The sequence below is a fragment of the Galeopterus variegatus genome, unplaced genomic scaffold (assembly GCF_000696425.1).
Source record: "Galeopterus variegatus unplaced genomic scaffold, G_variegatus-3.0.2 Scaffold1948, whole genome shotgun sequence".
Classification (NCBI taxonomy): Eukaryota; Metazoa; Chordata; class Mammalia; order Dermoptera; family Cynocephalidae; genus Galeopterus; species Galeopterus variegatus.
In genome coordinates this window covers 104578-122353 of record NW_007728059.1, presented here as the reverse complement: position 1 = coordinate 122353, position 17776 = coordinate 104578, and the positions used below count along the sequence as shown (strand labels likewise).

The 17776-nt window shown below is 36.8% G+C and overlaps 2 protein-coding genes across 3 annotated transcripts in view; one reads left to right on the top strand and one right to left on the bottom strand.

Moving 5' to 3' along the window:
* The window catches only part of UBTD2 (ubiquitin domain containing 2), a 74713-nt gene extending 69685 nt beyond the window's left edge, over nucleotides 1–5028 (top strand). For both annotated transcript variants that reach the window (XM_008579725.1, XM_008579726.1), the window contains exon 3: nucleotides 2518–5028. In XM_008579725.1, the coding sequence (XP_008577947.1) occupies nucleotides 2518–2915 (398 nt within the window). In that variant the 3' untranslated portion in view covers nucleotides 2916–5028. The remainder of the gene's footprint in view (nucleotides 1–2517) is intronic.
* A 4678-nt stretch (nucleotides 5029–9706) lies between these two features.
* EFCAB9 (EF-hand calcium binding domain 9) lies at nucleotides 9707–15151 on the bottom strand. The gene is given in 5 exon segments (XM_008579733.1): nucleotides 9707–9776; nucleotides 9778–9845; nucleotides 10486–10662; nucleotides 11464–11612; nucleotides 13906–15151. Coding segments are annotated over 5 exon segments (603 nt in total). The 5' UTR covers nucleotides 14045–15151.
* Nucleotides 15152–17776: the final 2625 nt, after the last annotated feature.

Here is a 17776-nt window from a genome sequence, read left to right as displayed (position 1 = left end):
CTCAGTGTTGCCCCCGTACCGGACCGGGGACCGGCAACGGGATCGCAAGCCTCGGTGTTGCTCCCGCGCCTCCCTCAGCCAGTGAGCGGGAACCGGTCTGTATGTGGGATCCGAACCCTCAGGCGGGAGCACCACCACGCTTCCCAAGCGGCGCACTATCCAGTGCGCCACCGGGCCGGCCCAACTTCCAAGTTTCTTACATGTCAGACTGGAAACCGGAAGTCTTTAAATTTTTAGTTTGATCTAAAACTATAGCATATTTATAACACAGATTATAATTTTATAGGCAGAAATGAAGGAAAGAATAAACCAGAAAACTTTATATTAAATAAAAAACAAGTTACCTTTTCCAAAAATATTAAAATATGGGAGCTTATAAGCAATACAGAATCTGGATAGCTTATTTCCAGCACTGTGGATATGAGTGCTGCCTGAGCTTGAGTAAGAATAAATGTAATCTAGCTGTGAGTTTTTTTCTCACCCATTTGAGATTTAAAAGTTAAACCCTGACGTGCTGGGCTGAAGGGCTGGAGGGAAAGACAGGGCTTCTTTCCATTATGATGGAGAAGTGTGTATTCTGATCTAGTAAGAGCCAGTGTGCCTATTAGTTTGTATGTTTGTTTTGAGGTTGGCATATACTACTGTTTTAGCACTACATAAAGGCTTCCATGGCATCCTTAGTCCTAGTTTCTATGGAGGTCACAAATGTAGGATGATTTTAGTCAAGACATCACTCTGCTATATTATATCTGTCATGGTCTATGAAGATAATGAAGCTTGTGTAAACCTGGAAACCACTTTAGAGGTCAGTTTTATCCTGCCTAATTTTGCCATTTGAGAAAGGTATTTCAGGTTAAAGAACATTGCTCGGGTTGCACAGCTAGGTAACAAAAAGGCAAGAGTTCATGTTGGTCTCCTGAATGTGAAGGTAATGATTTGGTATAGTGCCTCTCTAACAGAATTGTTTGTAGCAGAACAATTATATAAATGTGTTATTGTATCTACAAGGCTGACTCTGCTGACCCTCCAACATCAGTGAGGGTCCAACAACACTGAAATTGTTTTTCTAATAGAGGTGATGGGTCTGTAGTAAACTCTCTGCTTTCTCTTTTCTGGTTCTCATGATGGCCAGCATATCTGAAAGACACTCTGATAGGTTTCTTTGCCTCAGGACCAGACTGTATAAAGTATATAAGCAGTGAAGTTTGCACAACTGACTATACCAATATTTATAAATACATGGGTACTGCAGTGTGATGGTTACTGATGTAGGGAATTTCTAGTGATCACAACTTTGCTTGCAGTAGATCCATTTCTACAGTGTCATAGTAATGTTAGTGAATAACACAGAGACTGGACAATATCTTTAAACAGAGAAGAGAGGTGAGATTCATGTGTATTCTGCTTTCTGACCAAGCTATCACCCCAGCCCATCTTATATAACTTAGATGGGACGGGTCATTCAGTCACATTTCAAATGCTTTGTATTTTCAGCCTATTGACAGTGACCACAAATATCAGTTCATTAACTCATTTGTTTGTTGATAACTATTGCTCAGTGTTCCACTTCCTGTATTTACTACCCTGTGTATGAATGATTTGAATATGGTAGGTGTTTTTGTTTTTTATCCAAAGTGATAATCAAACAACATTAATATTCCAGTTTGAGGAAAGGACATGTTATATGCAACCTTAAAATAAAATGTTCATTAAGTTATGTTTTTGTGCTCCCCAAGGAAGTCCTGGTAATTGTAATGCAGTTTATGCTTTATAAGTAAATTAGCCATTAATACTTTTTAAAAAACTATGATGTTTTTTTCTCTCCCCAGAGCTAGCTCATAAACTTCACCCCCCTTTTGTTCTTCCTTTTTAACTCATAGCTTCTCTGTAATAGATTGACTATTGGGGTTAAATAAAACATCTCAGTCATTTCTGTGGTAGTTGTGCTAATGAGATTCATATATATGCCGTGAGTCTGGGGCAGTTGGTAAGGCTATCATCTTAATCTCTTTGGATTAAGAATTTCTGGCCAAGTACTTCAATTTAGGAAGTCCAGGCACTAAGAAAACTGCTCTGGAACACTTGTGTTTGTGGTGAATTGGGCATAAAGATCCATTTTTTTTTCTCGTTTGTTTGTTGGCTTAAGGTAGCTGATGCCTTTCTTTAAAACCCGATGTAATTTAAATTTCCCCTTAATTTGGCCTAAGTATTAATAATGTTAGTAAATTTGCATTTTGTGTACTTTCATATCCTTTCTATTTTATTGAAGTTGTGGACTAGGTATGACATGATTTAGGAGAGGTAGGGGTAAGGTGCTGTAGTCATGGTTAATATAAAATTAGATAAACACATAATTGGGCATGGGACTTGATGATTATCATTGATGATTAGCTGACAGTGATTGGCATTATATATTTTTTCTCTAAAGTGGCATGCTAGCAAGAGAATCTTAAGCAAGGTGCAAAAAATATATGTTCATTTAGATTAAACTCTTATTCATATCTTCTCTCTCTGAAGGTGCACTTACAGAGTGCTATGACGAACTGGGAAACAGATATCAGCTTCCAGTCTATTGCTTGGCACCACCAATCAACATGATAGAGGAAAAGAGTGACATAGAGACTCTGGATATTCCTGAGCCACCACCCAATTCTGGGTATGAATGTCAGCTACGTTTGCGTCTTTCTACAGGCAAAGACCTCAAACTTGTGGTCCGCAGTACAGACACAGTATTCCACATGAAGAGACGGTTACATGCAACAGAAGGAGTGGAACCAAGTAGTCAGCGGTGGTTCTTCTCTGGCAGACCTCTCACCGACAAAATGAAGTTGGAAGAGCTGAAGATCCCAAAGGACTATGTTGTACAGGTTATAGTGAGCCAACCTTTGCAAAACCCAACACCAGTTGAGAACTGAACTGGTCCTATTGGCTGGTTTCCAGATCTCTCCACTCCTTTTTATTGTTGTCATTTCCTACTCTATGGCGTGAAATTTATTTTCACTGCTCTGAATTCCCTATGAATGGATTTAGTTCTGAGGAATTACCAGTGAAAAATTCCATCTGTGATGGAGACCAACAAAAATAATAAAACACAAAAAGCCAGCCTTTGAGACTCATGTAATTATAATTTCTAATTTGAGAGGCAGTTAAGAAATAGATAACCATTTATTTTGAAACACTTAACAACTATGTAATGGCTGTATTTAAATGATTTGGACTGTAAATGGAACATTGCATCCATGAAGAACAGCACCAAGCACCTTTTGAATGCAGAATTTTTTGAAAAATATATCAAATTATATAATTTCCAGAAATCACTAATAACAGTTATAAAATTTAAGCTTTTTTCCTTTAAATTAAGATGGAAATTGAAAAGAGCAGTATTTGAGGTTTGCCTCTATTCTGTTTTTTTTTCTTAGCTCAGTTAATATTTAGCCATAAAGGAGTAGAGACTGGCAAATTGTGTTTCAGTGTTGCTTTCCCCATCCCTAAACGTTGAGCTCCTTATTTACATTCACACTAAATTTTGGTGCCTTCCAGCACGTTGGTGGCAGGTACTCTTTTGGAACACTAGGCAATAATTTAGTCAGTGCAGTCAGATATCTGCCTTTTAACTGATACTCAGTTGAAAAGTCTCTTGTTCTCTTGCTGCGTAGGTATTTGGAATATCTATATAACAAACCTGCAGGCTTAGAAGGTCTCTACTATATAATACCTTCATAGATCTATCTACTCTGCTTGGAATATTTCATAGTTAACTGTGACCCCAAATGTATAGTTTCTGGGGCAGGGAACACAGAACACAAGTATAGCTGTTCCCACTATAGGATAATAAAGTAATTATCTCTTCTCCCCCACTTTGCAGGAAGGATGTAAGAAAAACCTATTCCATCTGTGCCTGGGAGAACTGTGCCTGTTTTCAGTCTCTTAGAGAAAATTTCAACTGAGAATTTACAAGTATGAAAGGTTTACTGGCATCATTTAAATGTCAGCAGTGAGACCAAATAATGAAACATTGCTTTATACCTTAGTACTTTCCAGTTCACAGTTACCTCTAGTCATGGTGAATGACAGTGTTCTTCCCTTATCTTTCTTAGCAAAGAGGAAAATTAAGAACCGTTTGCAAATTAGATTAGGGAACTGAAAAATCCAGTGAGATAACTTGATTCTTCTGCCTATGACTGGAGTAAAGCTGCCAAGGATTGTGTTTAATTTGGAGCCTTGTAAAAGTCCGTTCCATAAGTGAGAAGGGTGCTAACACATGACCACTGTACCCCTAAGAATCCATGAGGTGGAAAAGTAGAGGCAGAAGCGGTTTATGCTGTTCTCAGTTGAGAAATATCAACCCTCCACACCTACTTGGATGTAAAGCACCATTATTAATTTTAATGACAAAATGAAACTGCTAATTAGTTTAAATCTAATGTTTAAAATGGTATTAAATTTCCTATAGCCTGATTAAATATATCTGTAACATATCATATTTCTGAGAGCATTAACTACTGCCCTATTTTTCTGCAATCATTTTAAAGATTGTGGCTACATCTAATTTAGGTTTGCTGATTGAATCTAAGATAAAGAGAAGACAACAGCATTAATTCCAAAGGAGAATTTTTATATTTACAGGTGGAGATATGAGAGTATTTCAGTATGTTGCCCTGTCATCAAAAAGGTTTTGTTCATTTTGTGTGCCACATTGAATAGCAGTATCTCTCAACGTTTGTCAACTGGGGAGAAAAAGTGTTTAAACCTATTTTTTTTAAAGGAAGTTTGATGATGTCATTAATAATCTATGATTGGTAAAAGGTCTTGTTTGTTGAGGATTTGAGCTCTCTTTAAGAGTTTATTTTAAAGGAACATATACTTTGAATAACAATTCTCTGGGCATGTTTAACTAACCTAGGTGAGAAAACCATGGTGCTGTTTAATTGTAAATAGATTGATATAAGATTGGACCAATACTTGATGTGTATAATTTTAGTATGTAGGGTTTTTGTGCTTTTTTTTAAAAAAAAAGTGCTCAATTTTTCTCTTCGTCTTGGCCTTTATTCTGAGTTTTTAATTGTTGTTACTCTCTCTATAAGGGTAATCTGCCTCATTCTAATGAGAAGTGTGAAGGTTTTCCTCTTTTTAAAACCTCAGCTCAATAATAAGTTCACTATCACCAAACTTAGGCTGTGCTATGCCAGATTATATATGGTCACTATATGCTTTATCTTCTGCATTGAAATCTTGGTCTAAATTTTGTTGTTGATTTTTCTCTTAAGAATCATGCTGTAAACCAAAACTCATAATTCAGTTTTTCTGAAGTGCTAAGGTCGTTTGTTATCCATTTTTGGATCAACGTGGCAGGTTTTGCTTTGTTAAATTTTAAAAATTTATTTAAAATAAGTGATCCACACCCATGGGAAAAAATTCAAATCTACCAACGTGAAGAGTTTGCCTTCCATTCCTGTCACTTGTCTCCTGTTTCTCCTCCCCAGAGGTAGCAACTTTTAACAGTTTTCTGGGTATCTTTAAAGCTATTCCAGCACAGTGGTTCTCAAACTTGAGCATCCAACAAAATCACCTGGAAGGCTTCTTAAAATACAGATTGCTAGACCCTTTCCCCAGAGTTATGAGTTAGTAGGTCTGGGTGGGGCCCAATAATTGTCATTTATAAAAGTTCCCCAGTGAATCTGTGACTGCTGATCTGGGAGGCACTCTGCAAACCACTGTTCTAGTGTATATAACTATATTCACTCAACCCCATTTTTTCCATAAATATGTACACTATTCTACACCTTTGGTTTTTCTCTAAAATGGTCAATCTTAGAGATTGTTGTATATATGTTAGATCTAGATATGCTTCATTCCTCTTCATAGCTGTAGTAGTATTCCATTGTCTGGGTGTACCACATTTATTTCAGACTCTTAATTGTGGTCAGCTTGACTATTTCTAGTCTTTTGCTACTGTGAACCGTCCTGCAGTGAATTTCCTTTTATACAGATACATCTTTGTATCTATATACATCCTAGAGGGAGTGCATTCTATAGATGTGTGTGACTTACCCTTCAAAGAGATTCTACCAATTTATACTTATACCCGTGGTATAGCAATATGACTGTTCTTATTTCTCTATACCCTGACCAACTTTTTGATTATTGACAATCTGATAAGTGAAAAACTGTCCGGTGGTTTTACTTTAGAATTTTACTGTAAGGCCGTGTGTGTGTGTGTGTGTGTGTGTGTGTGTGTGTGTGTGTGTGTGTGTGTGTGAATTAATTGCCTGTTTATGTTTGCCCATGTTACTATTGCATTTTGATTTTTATCCTCTTGATTTGTAAGTATTCTTTTTATATTAAGGAAATTAGTCTTTTTCTGTCATGTGTTGCCATTTCTTTTGTTTTTGAGGAATTTACCAAGTGCAAATTTTAAGTTTTTCATGGTTAGATCTATCAGTCTCTTACTTTATGGCTTCTAGGTTTTCTTCTTAACTTCAAAAGGTGTTTCCCATTCAGGTATTATAAAAGTTTTTCTCTCATCTTTTTAGTATTTCTTTTACGGTTTCATTGTTCTATGGAATTTATTTTGATGAAAGGAATAGGGTAGAAATCCATATTTTTTTTTTCCAGAAATGTAGCTACTCCCTTTTCCTGATACTACTTATCAAATAATTTTCATCCGTCTTTTCCTCATTGATGTGAAAAGAAAAAAAAAATCCTTATTTTATGACAGTTTTTAAGACTATCTACTTTTTAATGTTCTTGTTAATTGCACAAATTGGCAGATAGATGTTGTGTTCACTTCTGACTCTCAAATACTGTGATTTAGTATTTTTACTTAGGAAGAAGATAAAAAGAGCACAGCTGATAACCTCCCTTGCTATATAGCCAGTCTCCTGTGATTTCTGTTTGGGTCTCTTGCAATCCCTTTAGCCTCTGATCCCTCTGGTTCTGTAAGGGCTGCTCAGGTGGGTAACTATCCCATCTGAGCAGATGTCAGCACAGTCGATTTGGCCTTTTCTAGCCTTTGTCTTTGGCATAATGCTTAAGATGATAAAACATGAGCGCTAATGACTGGTGAAAGAAATGATTTTACTTTGTAATTAGCTTCCTCCAAAATTCTTTCCCTTTATAGCTCACATAGATTGTAGAGGAACCTGTCCTGTGGCCCTGGGCTGAGACTGTAGCTACATATACCCCTGCAAGTGCATCTCCTCTCTCCCCATTGCTTAGGGCCCCCTGAACACACTTTGTTTATCAAGAAAATCTAACGTAACTATGACATAGTAATAATATAGAGTTGCTAACATATAGAAACGTACCTAAATGTATGTGGTCTGAGCTCTACCCTTAAAAGCATATCCTAGTGGATTAACTCACTGTGGTAATAATGAAACTTAAATTGAAACAATTACACACATACCTGCAAAATCATATTTAAAATTTTTAATATAATTGAGAAAAAAGTCCTAAAGTGGACATTGATAGATTTTTGTATTTGCTGTATTCCTAGTCTCAAGAGTATCACTTTCCTGGAGCATCTGAATTTTAGTTTTTACACTGAACTTCAGTTTGGGCCTATCAGAGATAAATGTTCAGTTTCCTAATACTGTTATAAAACCACCCAGTTTAGGAAGATAATCTTAAAAGGAATTTTTAAAATATGATAGTTGATTCATAATGCCTTTTATAGTCACCCTAATGTTTTCCATAGAGAAGGGGAAAACTTATAATAACTTTAGTCATTAAATGTGGTTTAAAATTAACTTATTTAGCCAGAATTAATACCTACTATATCTATTATCTTTGGCTATCCTTCCTCCCTCCCTGCCCCCATTCTGAAACAATAAGGAGTAGTGTTTTCATTGCTTTAGTGGCCATATCTGAAAAAACACATATGCCATGGTTACTCTTCATGTCTCAGGACCCCCTAGAAAAAGAAGCCTTCCTAAAACCTCCCTGCAGTTTCTTCTCACGGAATCACATCTAGATCCTAAGGCTGTCTGGTGTTAAAAGCCATCTAGACTGCCACAAAAGAAGCAGCTATACCAAGGTGAGCTTAGTGGTGAGGCACCTTGGAACAATGGCTAATCTCTAGCTGCCATCTTCTGGCCAAACAGTGCTAGTCTGTCAATACTCCTTATAGGTGTAGTAGTGTCCATACTTGTTTGTCAGAGGGCAAATTTCTCCTTGGAGAATAATGCAAACTTCACCAGATCAGAAAAAGGCAAGAGCACTGTTGTGAGATGTTTTGTATCTTTTTGGTCTTCACAACAATTCTGTGAGATAGATACCATTATCCCCATATGGGGATCAGAGGTCAAGTGACTTGAGTTGAGTTTGTTAGTTCCATTCATCTTTTGTGGTACTATTGTGGGGAGGAGAGAAGTTTTGGCTGCTAACCACAACAGTCATGCTGAAAAGAGTGTTATCAAAATCCAATATCACAGTAAATATAGAGAAGTATTCATAATAATTAACATGATTTCTATTATTACAAGTTTGAATTATGAATGACAGTCTTAGGCAGTATTCTTGTCAGTTGCACATTGACAACGTAAAATCAAATTTTGTTTTTGATGATATTAGGTACTCGGGAACTCATTGAATGCCTTAAGGTCAGTTATGTTATATATCCTTAAGAAATCCTTGGTTTATAGTAAATAAGCTGTATTTCTTTAATTCTCAAATTTGTTCCTCAGAAACTTATGGTAGAAGGAGATGTGGTAATTAAAATTATGCAGAAGGGATTTCTGAGCTAATCAAATGCCTGCTTAAAACAAACAATCTGCTAAACCTGAAGTAAGTTACTCAGATCCCTGGCTGTAAGCACAGGCATCTAATTGACCTTGAATTTGAATCTTGGTCCTACCACTTGTGAGCCATATGTTTTGGGGTAAGGTTCTTAATCACTGTAGCTTCAATTTCCTCATCTCTAAACCGAGGATAATAGCACTTAATTCTCAGGGTTATAAAGATAAATAAAGTCATGCATCTAAAGAACTGCTTAACCCATATCAAGCACATAATATATGGTACTTGTCATAATTATTAGCATCACAGTACAATCAGGTAGAAAGGATTCACAAGTCCCATGCCAAAAATATTTTTAAATTATTTAAGGCATTTATTATACAAAAATTTAAACTATACAAGGGCATGTAATAATTATTTTACCGTAGTAGATTTGGTACAGATGCTTAAGCACCTAACTCATCAGAGACTAATTCAGGTTCTATGAAGAATACAGCCTCCAAAAAGTCAACTTCCCTTAGGGTTGGAGGCATTTCACCATTGCCCAGTTTGAAGTCTCTGGCATCCAGATGGTCTTAGCCTAAGGACTGGAAGACTAGAAAGGATTCTGCGAGTATTAGACCACTAATGACAGATTTTAGGAAAGTTTCACTTTCTTTCAACTTCCTAGCTCCAGTAAGTGTTGGTAATTATTTTGATACACAGGGACCTAATGAGTAGAGTTGATCTTAAAAGCAGCAGCAGAATTGGGACATGTCAACAAAAGAAAGTAGTTACTTCACATTACCTTATTGTAAGGTGGATAAGTTATTAAAATTAACCTATTGATTGAGGAGGGCTCATTGGACCCTTCATGTTATAAAAGTCAAGGTAAAGACACCCACTCCGATGCTCTAAGTTTATTGTTCGACATGTTAACAGTTTTGATCTTGTTCTCTACTTTCAGATCCCATTTTTTTCAAGCAACTCATTTGGCTCCAATCAACTTGAGGTGACATTTTCTGTATGAGCAGAGATTTCTCTTTTTCTTTTGCTGCTTTCTGCCTCTCCTGGGATTTGTCAAAGGAGAAGATAGTATACAGCTTAAATTCCTTGTAATTAAGACGCTTTTGTTGCGGGGGAAAAAAGAAAAATTATTTCAGGAAGGATTTCAGATGACAGCAGGATTGTAATAATTTCTTATTTAGAAATAATACCTTTTTTAGAAACTTGGAAACTTAAAGAGGCACAATAATTAGGACCTAATTATATGTCTGATTGTAGCCTAGTATCCAGTCTATTGTAGACTCTAAAGGGACAAGGGTCATTTTCACTTCTACTGTGTCAAGTCCAGACACTTCGTGCTGGCATATAAGGTTCTTCACATTGCTTCCTAACATGGACCTACTCCTGAAATAAGCAGAATTCACTCTCTTTACCAGAGCTTCCTCTTAGGATTTTGCTCATGTGTTCCCATTATAGAATTTCTTTCTTCTTACTCAAATCTATAAACCCTTCCCCGAACACCAACTACTGACATATTATATTTCTTTCTCTAAACTATAATTTGTATCCTTATTACATGATGTAACACTTAGTCAAATTAGCCCTCTTCAAGGGCCCATAAGCCTCTTCAGTTTTCTTCTGATCCTAGCACCATGCAAAACCCTTACTTGAATAGGTTTTTCCCACCCTTTTCCTCACCCATCTCTACTGTAGGTAATAGGACATTGTCCCCTGCTTTTAGAAAGAGGGATCTGCACTTACACGGTCACCTGTGATGTCAAAGTCATGGAAGAGCTCTCTGAGTTCCTGTTTATTAATATTGAAGAGAAATCTGAACATGTGGAAGTTGTCTACACCGATTTTCAGATCCCCATCTAGGTCAAGCAGGTCAAAAACAGGCCGGGAATGGCGATACATAAATTGCCCTTCCAAATGGTCCTATTTTGAGAAATATGTAAGAAAAGGAACGATATTGTCGGTACTGCTTTCTAAACTTGTTACTTCAAGACTTGTATATTCACCAGCCCATTGCCTAGAGAGCTAAAAGCAAAAGGCAAAATCATAGAAGCTCAGGGTTGAAAGCATTCTATCAATGCATCAAGTCTTGCTTGCAGCAGCTGCATTCAGGGAAAACTTAGGCCACCTGTAGTAATCAATTCTGCTAGAAAGAATTCTAGTTACTATAATGTACTTCCTTATATTCAGTGAAAATCTTGTGAAACATCATGGCACAGGTGGTAAAATGATGACCTCTATTCCTCAAGAACTGGGAAATAGGTAAATAACACTAGAAGTGTGTATATAGTAAGGAGGAAACCCAAAGAAGAGTGTTTCTCATCTCCATCAAATATCCCCTTCAGAAAATTCTCTGAGAAAAGTCATTTGAGGGAGTGAGACACGAGATTCTTTGGAAATCACCAGATAGAACAAGTGAGGAAGGGCATGCCCAGAAGGGCTGAGATAGGATGAGATCTGTTCTTTATAAGGAGAGGCTATGTAGGAGTGCTGAAGATAGGCAGGAGCAGTAGAGGGGAGAGAGGCTGGGTAACGGTCAAGAATGTCCAGGTTATGGATAAGTCATTCAGGAACCAAAATTAGCCTCCTCCCCCCATTTTTTCTTGCTCTGTTTTTAGTGAAAGGAAGAAAAACTCTGATGCATTCCTGATTAATTGCTGCTTTTTGCAAGATGATGGAGCCAAGCTCTGCCTCTTCTGCACCAGATCTTGACTTGTTACTTGCCTGGTGTGAGAGCAGAATGCAAACCAACATGTAGAACTGGTCAAAGCCAATTTCACCCACAGCATTCCAGTCCAGTATGTCAAACAAAATCATGATCTGTGTCCTGTTCAAGTTAGTCACATGATGAAGGAAGTGATAGAACAGCACATCTGTTAAGGTGAGGAGTGAGCAGATGGATTATTCTGAAATGGTTCCAAAATGCTAAACAACTGCTTTTAGCAAGATGAGGGAGCCAAACTCTGCCTCCTCTGCCCCATATTACTACATAAACAGTAGTAATATTGGAAGCTTGTTGACCTGGGAGGAATAATGATATTTTGTTTGTGGCTTCACCACTATATCTTCCACAATTCCTCAAACTTTAATTGCCCCTGAGCTGTGTGGAAAAGCACTGTGCTCAGTGTTGTGGAGAATGAGAGAGTGGATAGGGCTTGGTGCCTGAAGACAGCTCACATGCTCAGTGGAGCAGACAGATGTGTATATATCACTGATAAAAGGCAAAGTACTAATGTAAAACAGGCACAAAATGTTCCTCATGTATGGAAGGGAAAGCTTAATTCTCTCTGGGGACCTAGGACACTTTCTTGGAGCTTCTGACATTTTACCTGGACCTTTCTCTTGAGATAATTAATAGCAATAAAAAATCATTCCCCTTCTCTGAAATTATTAATATTCCTCATGCTTATATAAAGCAAATGCATTTGGCTACAGGGGGTAGAGAACAAACCATACTGACCACCCATGTGGGCACTTTAAATGCCAAATCTCACTGAACCTTGACAATCCTACAGAGAAAGTGGTATCATACCCCTTTTATAATAAGCCTCCTATCAATGATTCTATATCAGCACTTCTCAAGGTGTAATGGATATTACCAACCACTTGGGGATCTTGTAAAACTACCGATTCTGATTCAGAAAATCTGGCATTGGACTGAGAATTTCCACAGTTCTGCAAGCTCCTAGATGATGCAGCTGCTGTGGACCATACTTTGAATGGTAAAGGGGTGCTTCACATAGCAAGTGGCAGAGGTGTGGTTCAAATGATGACCCATCTGACTCCACAGCCTTGCTCTTTCCGTGGTGAGGCCATATCTTGCTCAAGTTTTTTCCCTGCCATTCCACTCACTAATCATGTCTCAGTGAGTAGATGGAAGAAACAAATGGTGATACATCTATACAGTGGTATGTGGCTGCCCATAGTTGTATGAACACCTGGGAACAACATACCATGTATACATACACACAGTGAGGTTTGTGTAGCTGCTCTTTGAGACATGTTTTCATGTGGGACTTAGTTGCTACTTAATAAATACTGTTTTAAAACCAGCTGACTCTGGCCCACTCAAGTCTCCAAGGCCTTAAGTCAACCCCTGCCCCTGGAAGATATTTGTCTTCACTCCTTCAGGTCACTATCCAGTCCCTCAGTGACCAGAAGACATAAGCATGACTTCACCTCTCAAGTATTGCATCATCGAGGAGTGATTTAGTTACTAGGGAGATCAGACTCTTCTTAGCACACATACCGGTGAGACTGAGTGTGTACTCTGGAGTCAGAAAGCTCTGAGTTTCCATCTCAGCTCATTTATTTACAGCTAAGTGCCTTGCAGCTCCTTATCTAGTGCAGGGTTATTGCAAAGATATGGTAACATACTGTATGTAAATTTACAAAGAAACAGTGAGGCATGAAATTATGAAAAAAGGTATTCTCTTTTTATTGTCTTTTAAAATTGAATGGACTATTTGTAAAATCTTTATGGAAGGAACATTCACAAGTTACATTTTATCTCTCTGAGGTCAAAATGAATGAATGGATAGGATACCTTATTTACACACAGTCCTAAAAAGACCCCAAAGTGTTTTAATTGGTCTTCTATTAGTTTCTGGATTCAATGGCAGGGCTAAAATCTTCATATTTTGGTCACTCACAGGTACCAACAACTAGATCATCTGATTCAAACCTCCCATTTGACAGATAAGAAGTAAAGTCTTGCTAAGGAGTTTCAGGGTTAATGCCTAAGTGGAGCTCAGCTCTCAAGAATAATAACAATGAGCACCTACTAGGTCCTTTCAATGTGTCAGGCACTGTGCTAAGCATTGCCATATATTATTTCATTATATTATCTTTTTTTTTCCAATTATGAGATGGACTCTGATATTAGAAGCCTCACTTCTAGATGAGGAAAACAAGACTTAAAGGGGATAATGACATGTTTTCCAAATCACCTAGAAAAGCGAGTAGAGCCAGGACTTAACTCCAGAGTCTGCAATTGTATCCTCCCTAGTGAACTGCCACCAGTCTCAACTCTCATTTGGTAAGTTCTCTCTGGGCTTCATCTAGAATATAAATATTTGTTAACTAGTTTCTTATTCTGCAAGTTTTCCTGCAAATTAGTTAAAAACCAGGCAACAACCTAAAGGAAATGTTTCTGAAAATACTGACCATTCAAGGTGTTCTTGTGGTGCACATCAAGTATATGGAAATATTCCACCAAGGCCTTCACGTTTCTCACAGATAGTAAGCAGTATATTTTGTCCAGATAGAGGTACCACAGAAATGATCCTTCCTTCAATATCATCATGGTCCTCTTTAAGCCGAAGGCTATGGCAACCTGAAATAGAATAGAGAATTGTGCCTCAGAACTAGAATGTTGTATAGAGTTCCTGAGAAGATCTGATGACAGTAAAGGTAAAAATATGAGAGGAAACAGTCAAAAAATTAAAATTGCTTCCTTCCAATTCTCCAGCTTTGCTATAGATATTTATTGCCCTAAATCTCCTAACTTGATTATCCCTTTGTCACTAAAATATAACCAGTTCTAAACAGAAATCACAGACTGTTTAGAAATGAACAAGAGAATGCACTACATAAGAAAACTGTGCTGGGTGGCCAAAGTGTTTTTTGGAATATTTATATCTTAAATGTATTTACTAGCAAACAAGAAAATATTGGAAAATACACAAAAAAGTACTAAAAGAACCTAGAATAAGTACAGAAAGATAAAGCCAAAGAGGGGAAGAATTTTTTAAAGACCAAAGCACAAATCAATGAACTAGAAAACAAAGCAATAAACTTAATTAGAATAACCAAGACTCTTTTTTCTTTCATGTTTTTATAATGAAAATTTCCAAACATATCCAAAAGTAGAAAAATTAGTAATAAAGCCTCATGTACTCATCATCCAGCTTCAGCAATGATCAACTCAGGACCAATCTTGTTTTATCTATATTTACTTCCCATTGCCACCAACACTGGGTTATTTTGAACCAAATCCCAGACATAAAATCTCATCTGTAAATATCTGAATATATCTTTCAAAAAGAGAGTGACTCTTTAATATAACCACATACCATTATCAGACCTAAAAACAAATAACAATTATTCTTAAACATCATCAAGTATCCAGTCAGTGTTCAAATTTTCCTAATTGTTTAACAATTTTAATAGATGATTAGTTCAAGTCATGAACACAAACAGATCTATGTATGTATCATTTAGACTGTTTCTTAAATCTTTTTTAGGTACCCCTTTCTATCTCTCTTCCTTGCAGTTTATTTGTTGCAATTTATTTGTTGAAGAAGCCAGATTTTCATGTAGAGCAAAACATTCTGGTTTTTGCAGATTTATCCCCAATGTGTTAAATTGTTCCTCTGTCTTCTGTATTTTTTTTCCTTTTTGTCTTTTTTACTGACCGGTAACGGGATCGCAGCCCTCAGTGTCGCGCCCGTACCGGGGACTGGCAACGGGATCGCAACCTTCGGTGTTGCACCCGCACCGCGCTCAGCCAGTGAGCGGGAACTGGTCTCCACATGGGATCCGAACCCTCGGCAGGAGCGCCGCCGCACTCCCAAGCGGCGCACTCTCCAGTGCGCCACTGGGCCGGCCCTGTCTTCTGTATTTTTTATAAACTAGTAAAACAAAGCTGATTTTAGGAAAAGACCAAACTTTTGACAAGTGTGATAAGGAAAGAAAAAAGATCTTAAAAATTAAGAACGAAAAAAGAAGCATAACTTTATGTTGAAGAAATTAAAATACATAGAATATTATGTACATAGCTCACTCAGATGGTTAGAGTGGGGTGTTGATAACACCAAGGTCAAGGGTTGGGATCCTCGTACCAGTCAACTGCCAAAAATAAATAAATAAATAAATAAAGATAAATAAATAAATAAATAAATATATATATATATATATATATATGTATATATATATATATAATGTACAACTCTATACCAATAATTAGAAAATCTAAATTAGCTCTGTTCAATAAATATATGAGTAATAAATATGAGTCACATGTGTAATTTAAAATTTTCTAGCAGCCACATCTTAAAAAACTAAAAAGAAGTGAAGTTCGTTTTTACAATATTTTATTTAACCCAATGTATCCAAAATATTTCAACTTGTTATCAATATTTTTTAAAAATTAAAATTCCAGTTAAATCTTTTTTGGTACCCCCTTTCTGTCTCTCTTTTTTTCCTTGCAATTTATTTGTTGAAGATTTAAATTAACACTTAAGCCTCATCTTAACTTGGACTAGTTACATTTCTAGGGCTATTAAGCATTAAACATATGGGTAGTGGCTATCATATTGTACAGCACAGATCTATATGCATGGAATAAGTCTTATAGGAAAACTGATTTATGAAGGAATTTAAAACCTCAATCAACCAATAACCATAATTAATAACCAAAAAGTCAGTGATGAAATGCTAAGAAAAGATAGCTGGCTCAAATGGTTTTATGGAAGTTTCTCCAAACCATCAAGGAACAATAATCTCTGTTATATAAACTGTTTCAAAGCAGTTCTGAATTTAGTAATGTGATGGACTAGGTTATTTGGATAAAATTCCTCACTAATGACTAATGATTCTAGGAGTAGAATCATCTGCAGCATTGAAGAGCTGAAGAAAGAATCAGTCCAGAGGGATAACTTTGGTTTTCTGTGGTGGGGAGTAGGGGTGAGGGGGTTACTGAAAGAAAGCCTATTGCCCACTAAAAGTGGGGAGTCTAACAGAATACTCGATATTGAAAGAGCTGGAACCACAAAGTGTTACACCCTTGATGTAAAGTAAACCAAAAGTACACCCTCCACCCCATCCTCCAAGAAACTGTAAGAAGGTTGTCACAGCATTGAGCAGAATAACCATCCCTGAGAAGTTATACCCAGGCAGTAGCTCCTCTTCATGTCTGCAACCCAAATTCATATCATGTGAGTGGTCCAAGAAACCTGAAGCCCTGAATGTAAATTAAAGTAGATCTGAACTGGAACTACCCCTAGGCACCTAGCAAAGCAAACACATATCCTTTCTGGAGGGTCAAAATTTTTACTCTTGGTCTTGATAAAAATCTCAGAAATAATTTTCCAAGGAAACTAAACACACAAGGGAAAAATACACCATAAGCATGAAGCAGCAGAAACAACAGACAACAAAACCAGAACTATAAACACTTCACATATTAAAATTACCAGGGACAGACTAGGAAATAATTATGCTTACTATTTTTTTTTTTTTTTTTAAAGATGACCGGTAAGGGGATCTTAACCCTTGACTTGGTGTTGTCAGCACCACGCTCACCCAGTTAGCTAACCAGCCATCCCTACATGGGATCCGAACCCATGGCCTTGGTGTTATCAGCACCACACTCTCCCGAGTGAGCCACGGGCCAGCCCAATGCTTACTATTTTTGAAAGTAATAAGATACACTTTAAAATGATTGCATGGGATAGGAATCTATAAAAAGTGAACTAAAAGATTTGAAAAAAGACCAAAATTTCATTTATAAAAATGAAAACCACAATAATTGAAATGAAAAACTCAATGGATGGGTTTAGCAGAATAATAGAGTAGGCAAATGAATCGATCAGAAAAACTATACTGACGGATGGGTACACAGGAGTGCCTTAAATTATCCTTCCCTCTTTGAATATGTTAAAATTTCTATAGTAAAAAATAAATAAGGATGAATTAAAAATGTCTTCAGACAAAACATAAACAAAAACAAAAAACAGCTAAGAATAATCACCAATAAACCCTCCCAAAAGATATTCTAAAGAATGAACTTCCCATAGTCATATATTGATCCCAGAGCAAAAATCCAAGATGTAAGAAGGATAAAGAGCAACAAAGTAGTGAAAATATGTGGGTAAATCCAAGCAAACATTGATAGGGTAAAATAATAATAATGATGTCATACAAAGTTTAAAAAGATAAAATTTTAATGCAATACAATTATGACAAGGTAGGAGCTGGGAAAATGAGATTAAAATGTTCTGAGTTCCCTTTGTTATTTAGGAGGAAGATAAAGGTA